We start from the raw sequence: 10,046 nt of genomic DNA, 5'->3' as shown, positions 1-10,046 counted from the left end.
GAGAAGCATATGGTTTTAAATTCTGGGGGCCTATATTAAAGACCAAATTATTTTAGATTAGTTATAGGGGAACCAACTATTGATATCCAGGTGGATTTCCATGGTTATGTAATTTAAAGGTAGTATGATATTAGTTGATGTTCTAAGATTAAGATTCACTACAAATATCCATAGTTATGATAGAAGGCTTGGATGATAATTGCTTGAAAAAATCAGCATGAGTGAAAGCATATGTAATGCTGTTCTTATTGAAATAGAAATGAATATAAGGTTGCAGTAAAATTTGTTACCTGTTAATCATGTTATCAACAAAATTCTGTCTTTATGATTTATTTACACTAATACTTGTGATGTAGTTCTAAGGTTAGTGACTGTAAGCTAAACATAAATGTAAATGCATCCATGCGCTTCCACTAATCATACATACATGTATTTGCATGGATGCAAGCACACATACATGTATATGCATATGTATTACATTTTCATGGGGAGGATTGGCATGAGAAAAAAAGGAGTCATATGGGGTCCCTGTGAGATACAAGTGTTATATGCTGCAGAGGCTTCACATTTGCATGTCCAACTGTTTTGTTCTTTTTTTATAAATAGTAGATATGTGTATATGTGCATGTGTATCCGTACATACATATATTTTTCCCCGACTCGTAAGCTGGATCTCAGGATTTATTACGTTAAAAATAATTGGAAAGAAGATGGGTCTTTGTTAACTAACCTATCAGCTACACTTTTTTCTCTGATGTCTATGAATATATTAATACAAGGACATGTCATTGTTTTAAACCTTGCTCCTCTTTAGAAAATTTTGTGAATTACTTTTTTTGTAATTTCTTGTGAAATATTGACAATCTTTTCACATTTCCTTGACTCCCTGGCTGATATTTCTCAAATGCTGAACTAGTATGTACTTGAGTGGTGCGAGAGAATAAGTTTCTGTTGTATTAAAAACCAAAACCAAGTCCTATAATATTCCTTTCATACTTGAAGAAAAGCTGTCTATATGGGTGTCAAATGCATCTGATTTTCCTTGGCAGAACTACCTTTCTCCCCAACATAATTATAGTTATGCATGTCTTCTCGGGCACTTCAGGTTATATGGATGCTGGCATGGCTCATTTGTTCTTTTAAAAGGCTGCTTTCTTCGGACCATATTTGGATTCTGATGGATTGGTTACATCAAGTCCCCTAATTTAATGTTCTAGTTGCAACAGCTTGTTGGGTTTGAGTTTGGTGTTGGGGTAAGGCAGTAGGCCTATTTGAAACTTCTAGATAGGCGCAGCCAATTGGTGCTCATGTATGGCAGCTCTACTAGTATGGAACAAGGGACACTTTGCTACCATTGCAGCCTCAATCTTGATTTAGAGAGGCTTTAGTCTGTTTTACTTGAAATGACCGGAACTTGCGCTTGTTCTGCAAACCTGAAGAATGAAAACAGGATAAGTTTTGGAAGGGCAAAGCTATTTCAAAAATATTCCATGACTTCACTGTTTCAAATAACTGTATTGTGACTAGAAGCTGCTAGGGCAGTATAAGTTGATGGCTGCAATACTGGCAAGTATTTTGTCTTAGAGGGCTAAGATTGAAGCTGCAGCAAATGGAATGTCCATACCATCAGTATTGTTTTTGGTTCTCCTCATTTTATTAATAAGTACTTCATTTGATCTTTTATCCATTATACTATCTTTTACCTTTTCAAAATATTTATGCAGAATAATCACAAATAATCATTAAAAATATCATTTGTTCCTTGCTTTGTTTATCGATTGATTTTTTGATTCTTTTCTGTCATGTTCCTGGTATTGCCTCTTATATTTATTGTTCCAAATGTTCTCCAATAATAATATATCAACCATTTGACATTCTTCTCTTTTGTTTTCAAATTTTATTTTTCAAAGAATTTCAAAATCAAAAAAAAAATTTCAGTCCCACCCCCTGAAAGGGGGAAAAAACCTCACTTTACCACTGCAACGATTCTTTTCTAGCTGTATATTTTTTAAACCTCAAGTTTTTAGATAGAATGTTTTAAGGGTTTCTTGCATATATATCCTTCTAAACATTCAAATTTGTATGAATATTTTTTAAAAATTAATATTTGTATGTATATTTTTTTTTTTATTTTTTTGCATATGTATCCGCATCATTTAGTTTCGGTTAAAAAAATAATAGTTTAAAATTTAAATGATTAAAATATTCTTATGATAGATGTGCAAAAAGAAAATTTATAAAGGTGTATATACAAATAGCAATTTATAAGGATATTATGCAAATTGAATGTTAGAAGATATATATGTAAAAAATTTTAATTTAATTTTTAGTTATTTCATCTAGATGAATTCAGACTCTCTTATTGATAATGTATAACATATTATATAATATAAAACACGATGACGATATTATATAATATTTATTATTAAATAATTATATTTTATTTTATTTTATGTAAGATGGGATGATTATATCTATCTTATAATAATATGATATATCTTACACACTTCATAAAATATTTTTAATAAAAATTTTTAAAATAAAATATAATAAAATTATAATTTTTTATTGTTACATAATGTTCAAAATCCACAACTATATCCATTCTATATAATGAACAAGTTATTCATCTAATATCAGATTTAGATATTTTTTTTAGAGTATATTATTAGTATTAGAGAAAATATGGATGGTCACGATATGTTAACTTCTAAATAAAATAATTTTGATCTATTATTTGATAAAAAATTATTTTATCTATATAAATTAATAAATTAAATAAATTATTATTTAATTATATATATTAATTTTTTTATTAATAAGGAAAGAATTAACGAGCTAAGAGAGATGTATTTATATTAAAATTTTTTTCATGTATATCCTTTCAAATATTCAGATTTGTGTGAATATTCTCATAAAATTGCTATTTGTATATATATTCTTATAATTTTTTTTTGCATATCTATCCATAAAATATTTTAGTTATTTAATTTTAAATCGTTAATTTTTAATGGTATTAGATGATATGGTATATATGTAAAAAAAATATTTTATGAAAATATACATGTAGATATTAATTTTAAAAAGATATTTATATAAATTTGAATATTTGAGAGAATATATATGTAAAAAATTTATGTTTAATCATGTCATACAGTAAACTTTTAGATGAATGGATATTTGGTTTATATTGATCACGTTGGATATCTCATTGGCTTGGGGGTGGGTCTCATTGGGTTGGGTGGGGGCGGGTGGCGGGGCGCGAGAGCAAGTAACCAAGTAATCACTCAATATAAATATTCTCCGTAGCAACAAAGTAATCAAGCAAAAAAATTGTCATGTGTTTAAACTTGTGAATAATTTGTTTGCTAAATTTTCTTCCTGTTTTTGTCATGAGTTCACATCAATGGATTCTTCATGGCAACCATGTAATCACTCAAAAAAAGTTGTTTGGTGTGTTTGAACTTGTGAAAGATTTGCTTGTTGAAAATTTCCCGTGACTTATTGACCACATTTAATTTTTATTTGACAAAATAGACCTCATTTATTTTGTGTATATAAAACAAACATGTTTCTCACATTATACTCTTTCTAGGATTAAATATTGATAAACTGCACTTTTCCCTAATCTAAAGTCATTATCTAACTCAAGTTATTATTGATTCTAATCTTAATCGTTTATTTGAAAACCGCACAGTTTGATCTTGTAATGGATGAAGTAATGTTGAACTTCTATTTGAAAAATATTTGCAATCAAAGTTCGCGAATTTGGTATCAAAACCTTATGGTTGGCATTGGTTTACGGATTTATATCGGATCAAACTGGCGCAAATCGACATGGAGGAAAAGAAGCAAACTGGGGGGAGGAAAATAGAGAAAGAGAAGAGGGGGAGGGAAGGGTAGGGGGAAGGGGGAGGGAGGGGAGAGTGCAACTGGAGGAGATGTCGGTGGTGGCCATAGGTGGGCTGTTGGTGCGTTCCGAGGCCCATCAAGGCTGCGCTTTATTCATCGATCTTTGGTCGAGAGAAAGAGAGAGGGGGGAGGGAAAAAAAAAGGAGGGAGGAAAAGCTATCAGAGAGGCCATCAGAGGGTCTTTAGCTGGCCATCGTGGTTATCGCATGGCGTAATTGCAGCCTCCAGCATTCAAGCATGGCATAGGGGCAATCGTCCCTATTTTATGGAGTTTTTTTTTCTTAAAATCTTGATTACAGTGAAGTGGACAATTCTATTGCCGGCTTTATTATTTCTTAGATTTTTTTAAAAAAATTCTTAAACAGTGAAGTTCGTAATGGATTTGCTGGTTTCACTATTCATCTTTTTTTAAAAAAAAACTTGATGAGTGATTAGGAGTGGTTGCCCTGTTTTGCGGTCGTGGCTCCATTCGTGTGTTTTCGGCCATGCAGTGGCCATGGTGGTGTCCGACATTTTCTAGTATTCTCCTCGCTTGCTGCTCCTCCCTCTGATATGGTCGCTCCCTCCTTTCTCTCTCTTTCTTACTCGATTAAATATCTTATCAAGCGATATCGAGTCGTAGAGGCCTCTACGGCCCTCTGGGGGCCTCAATGAGCCACTGTCGGCCTTTGGTGGCATTGTGGCGTCTCTTCCTCCCATCCTCTCTCTCTCTCTCCCCCCTCTCTTTCCCTCATCTTTGATGTGCCATTTTTCTCAGCCGAACTGGGTTTAGAATACTTTGAATAGTCCGGTTTGAGATTGTTTAGCGTTTCATGCTTGCAATTATCTCCTTACCTTCTTTGGTTAGGCTTGAAGGCCGCTCCTTGATGGCATATTCCGGCCCATTTTAGATGTATATATCACCTTTGTGAAATTCTTTGTGCACTGCGGGTGGTGAGAATCGCACGCACCATCCGCAGTGATTGGCTCATGGCGGGGTTGAAAGAATTTTTTTTTTTTCACATGCCGTGTTCTAGCTCCGTGCATGAGCCAATCACCGTGAATGGTGTGCGCGTTATGCACCGCCTGCGGTGCACAAAAACTTTTCATTGCCTTTTTTTTTTTTTTTTTTTTTTTTTTTTTTTTTTTTTTTTTTTTTTTTTTTTTTTTTTTTTTTTTTTTTTTTTTTTTTCATCTACTTACCTTTCCTTTATTGCCTTACCCACGTGTTTGAGCGAAGGGCACAATGGCAGTTAGCACACTGTTTCCGCAAAATTCAGGTTTAGGTGCTCCATACTCGGGACAATAAGACAATGCTGCTGCCTGACTTAGACTAACTGCATCCTTTACAAGTTGGCCTTAAATTAATACACAACTGGAACTTTTCAGATAAAAGCATTAAATTTTATTTCAATCTTGGGCCAATGCTTTTGCTTAGGAATTGTTCAACCTGTTGTTATGCACATAGAATGTTTTCTGGAGAATGTGACTTGCATAGTTTGTTTTTATTTGTGTGCATTCTCACTCTCCTTTGCCTCGTTCAGTGAATGTGATTCCGTGCTGCTGAAAATTCCCCCAGTGTGGAAAATATGAAAGCAAGCATAAATTTCAATGATCTTAAAGTGTAAGTTTAGCTTTGCTGACATCAGTTTGATTTGTTTTTGGATTCTGTTCATTAACTCCTAAGACTTCTGAATGGTTAAAACCTTTATAAATTTGTTGTTAACTGATCGTCTATGTATTGTTTGATCTGTCAACGCAAGTCACTGCCAGCATGATGAGGGCAGGGGGTGTATTTGAAAACAACGGAAATATGGGATTTCTTCCTTCTAAACGAGCCTTCTGGGGTGGTAACATATTACTTTCTCAAATAGAACTGCAATGAAGTTAAACCTCTAGTGGATACTGATTTTTCATTGGTAAATTTGTATCATGTTTACAGAAAATAGTACCAAAAAATAAATATTTTTCTAGATTGACTACAATATGTTTCAATTGTTCTGCTGAATTGTGTTCCACACATTCCTATTATGTGAAAAAAGAAACGTGGAAAACGAAAAAAAAAAAAAATCAACGATTGAAGATGTGTTCAAAATTTAAGTATCATGTAATATTTGAGCAATAAATTGAGTTTCCAATTAGAATTTATGCCAAAAAACATGAGCTGATATACAAAATGAGGTAGTTGAGCAAGGTCTCCAGCATGTACTCACCCTAGGTAACTTTAAGGAGCTATTCCGTGTTTTTCGAGTCATTGAATCAAATTATCAATGAGTATCTTCGTGCACTGGAACGGCTATTTCGTGAGAAATGACTGTGAAAGGTAAAGGAGAAAGCAAAACGGATTGGTTAGAGAGAAAAAGTGTCTTAAGACGTAAGATGTGAGCAAAAGAATAAATAAAAGAGACCGGAATTTATATGATTTGCATCGGTCTAATGTGAAATTTGTGTTTCTGTTTTTTTTTTTTTTGGTAAATAAGGGAAGTATTTAAGTTTTTGTTTGAAGTCGTGTTTCTGTTTTTTTTTTTTTTTTTTGGTAAATAAGGGAAGTATTTAAGTTTCTGTTTGAAGGCGCGATCTGAGGTTGATGGAAGGTTAGATTGTTTATGGGCTTTAGACGGTGGAAGCGGCTTTTGTCATTGTACTGTTATAGGAGAAGATGCTATGAGAAGTTGCATAGTTTCTCTCAGTCATGCTTCGTGGGGAGGCATTATATGATGATGCTAAACCGCTTGCATAGTTTCTCTCCGTCATGCTTAGTGGGGAGGCATTATATGTGATGCTAAACTGCTTTCAGACCCATGCCCAGGGCACTTTCGTCTGACATTTAATCAAAATCCCGACATCCATTGAGACTCGAACTTAGCTCATTTAATTGAAAATCAAAATCCGTTCCATACAAACTGCCATCACGATGGTAGAGAATTATAGTAAATCGATGTAATGTTTAATTATGCCTTTTTTATACTTTTTTGTATTTTATTTGATTTTATTCAGAAGACGCTACCACTTCAATGCCTATGAAAGCAATGCCTGGAAAAAATATGACTCCATTTACTCTCGGTAATGCAGTATTTGGTTATATATGAGCAAAGGTGAACCTTCGTGGAGGGTAATGATCTAGTTGTATCATCATATAGATCAAAGTGAAGGTTAATGAATCACTATGGTGTTTCCTAAACTTGAGGGCCCTCCATAATTGGCATATCATTCTATGATGGCATATCATATTGTGATGATACATGATTTTGAGATTTGATAAATTTAAAATGGTTCGACCTTATAAATTTTTTATCAGTCACGATCTATATACTGGGAGTAGAATCTGCGGTGCCCCCGACGAAATTTGTGGGCAAATGAGAAATTTATTATTGTTAATACACCATCAATGTATGTTTATAATTATACAATGCTATACCCGACCAGGGATGCACTGAATGTGATACGCTGTTGTAGAATGACAAATATATAATTCAATCTTTCAGTAGAGAATTACTGACAGAGTGAAGAGTTGGTGTTGGTGAAAGCCTAACGCGCCACTCCCGTACGCTACGAGCGGTAATAGAGACAGAGACCTTGTCGGCGGAGGACTACGGTATCAACCAACTTTTAGCCCGGGTGTTGTGTCCACAGTCTAATGTGTGATGATCCTTCTATAAGCAATTATAGGCCTAAGGACACGTGTAAGGTCTATGAAAGGAATCCAGATACTGAAAATTACTCTAGTTTGGCTTAGAACTGTGTGCTGATCCTCTCTGCCCAAGACCAAGAAGAGTCTTATCTCTATGACAGGTTTGTCTTGGTAATCATATTTGAATGATTTGATGGAAATCCCATCTTATCCATCCATCATGAAAAATTAGAAATTCCCTCAGCAAAACTCGAAGCTACTGAAAGCTGAAAGTCCTGGCTGCCTAGAAAGGCCATAGCATGCAACTCCATTGGATGATTCCATTGAAAGCTCACCATGTTGATTTAGTTTGTAATAAGGTTCATCATGTAGGGCGTGACCTAATAGTGAGAAGCCAGGAGTTGCAGACTTGCAGATAAAGTTGATTGCCAATAGCAAAGCATTATAACAAGCTTTAGAAGAAGAATATAGAAATAAAAAGAGGGGCATTCTGGTGCCTTTCTAAAACAAAGCAGGGGTGGAACAAGCCCGCCTCATCGATTGCTTTGATCTATGTACAAGAGAAAATAGGAATCACAAAAGAGACTACCAGATGCGACGGAGATGACAAAAGTGGGAAAAGACGGCTACGCCATTGCCGAGACCAGCTCTTTCTTATCGCACTCGTCCGATATTCCGATCTCATTAGAAGGTACGGCAGAAGTTATAAGGAGCGTATGCGAGCACCGCCGACCACACGCCGCTCCTTCCCCTCGCCTTCCCCATCCGGTGATGCCTCCTCCGCCGCCGTTGGATCTTGCTATCACCACCAATTCCCACCGGCGGATACCGCCCGATCTCGGACTCCGTCTTCTGCAGCATCTCCCACATCACGTGCACGTCCTCATACTCGCACGTCCTCACCTCCTTCCTCAGCTTCCACAACCCTATAGCAGAGATATAGACGAATAAATGAATCTAATCCAATCAACTCCCGTCGAATGCGACTCCGAGGGTTCTGATCGTTGGAGAGAAGTGTCATCGGAAGCTTACCGTTTTTCCGAGCGCCGACGCGAGTAGTCACGTTGATCCAGACTCGCCTCATCGGAATCACCACCCGATCCCACCAGCAATCCATCCCTCCCAAATCCCTCCCTCTCTTCCGAATTCCGACAGCCTACGCGAGGAGACGATAGAGAGAGATGATCTCAAGGAACAAAGGAGAAAAATTTCTAATCAAAATCTCTCACAGAGAACCCTCTCGCTCTCTGGTCTCTAAATCTTTTTTCGGCTCCCTTCTTAAAACGGACTCCCGTACGCGTTACTGTTACCGGCGCGCGAGGCTGGTCCCCACCGCGTGATGTCAGCGTGCCCCCACCGCCCACTGACATTGACAGGACGCGCCCGGCCTTCTTGACCATACACGTGGAAGCTTCACGGGCATCATCTCTCGTCGTACCGTGTGGTTCCGCGAAGATATTTGTGTGTGCGGTCGCGGATTTGCTGCTTGCCGACAGGAGAGGGAGGGCCTGCTGGGATGGCGGCACGTGAGCTGATGCGCGTGGGATCGTACGGCATGGATCTGGAGACAGAGGAAATACGCGTGAGATCCGGGATTGTCGAACGTTAGGTCCCCGTTGGACTGGTTAGAGAGAAAATTAGACAAAGGGCACGTTTTGCCGTTAGCCGTCGGCGGCCAATTTTTTTTGGGGATTTTTGAAACCGGAGAGCGGGCCTACCCCGCTATATTCCCCGCTCGTCATGTCGCGGTCCAAAGCTGATGACGCGGCGTCTCCTGATTTGTTCAGTCTTATTATTAATTATGTTTTTAACGAATTTACGACAGTCATGTGTGAGTGGGCAAAATAATGGTGATGGATGCTCCTGCCGCGGCTGGAAACAACTCTGCCGTCCATTTTGTTGTTGTTGTCAAAACCGATCTGGTTTATTTACGAAAGAGAGGGAGTGGTGAACAAAAATCGTCCGCTGAGAGCAGTTTCATTCCTTCCTTTTTTTCTCATCTTCTTTATATATATATATATATATTAAAGAATCAACGTAGAACAAAATTTTTTTTTATTAATCATGTTCATCTATTCAATAACTTAAAAAAAAAATAGAGCACCTTTATTTGTATCCTTTTTTTTCTTTGTCAAGCTTTCCTCTGCATTCATCCATAAGACTTTTCTTCTCTTCTCCAAGTTCCTTTTTCTTCCTTCCAATCTTCTTCCCCACAAATTTATTGGTCTTAAGTATATATCACATGATTATGGATTATATATTGATAAATATAATATTTTAAAAATTATACATCAATTTATCTAAAATTATGTATTGAATTACTACTATGTATATATTAAAAAAATTTAAATTATGTATTCAAAGTTTATCTAATATATATCATCAAGATATATATTATGTACTAGCAATATATGGTAGGTGCTTATTATATGGCAGAGAAAGAAACATCACCTAAAATATAAAAATATAAAAATAATATAATAAATATATTTGACTATTGGATTGATTTTTTAGACGTCATACA

At 36.2% G+C, this 10,046-nt stretch overlaps 1 protein-coding gene across 1 annotated transcript; it reads right to left on the bottom strand.

The window, feature by feature from the left end:
- Positions 1-7,923: 7,923 nt before the first annotated feature.
- Positions 7,924-8,780, bottom strand: LOC140855636 (uncharacterized). The gene is made up of 2 exons (XM_073251845.1): positions 8,555-8,780; positions 7,924-8,448 (listed from the first exon to the last, which is right to left on the bottom strand). Exons 1-2 carry the CDS (start codon positions 8,637-8,639, stop codon positions 8,207-8,209), a joined length of 327 nt encoding a protein of 108 aa, XP_073107946.1. The 5' UTR covers positions 8,640-8,780; the 3' UTR covers positions 7,924-8,206.
- Between the last annotated feature and the right edge of the window lie 1,266 nt (positions 8,781-10,046).

This window comes from Elaeis guineensis, chromosome 2, assembly GCF_000442705.2.
Source record: "Elaeis guineensis isolate ETL-2024a chromosome 2, EG11, whole genome shotgun sequence".
In the NCBI taxonomy this organism is placed as follows: Eukaryota; Viridiplantae; Streptophyta; class Magnoliopsida; order Arecales; family Arecaceae; genus Elaeis; species Elaeis guineensis.
The sequence above is the reverse complement of the archived record's forward strand: the minus strand, read 5'-3'. Positions and strand labels throughout refer to the sequence as shown.

Excerpts from the sequence above, each read along its gene's own strand:
- LOC140855636 (XM_073251845.1), bottom strand. The coding sequence starts at position 8,639 with ATGGATTGCTGGTGGGATCGGGTGGTGATTCCGATGAGGCGAGTCTGG. Across the intron at positions 8,449-8,554 it reads CGTCGGCGCTCGGAAAAACG|GGTTGTGGAAGCTGAGGAAG; the intron begins GTAAGCTTCCGA and ends TCTCTGCTATAG.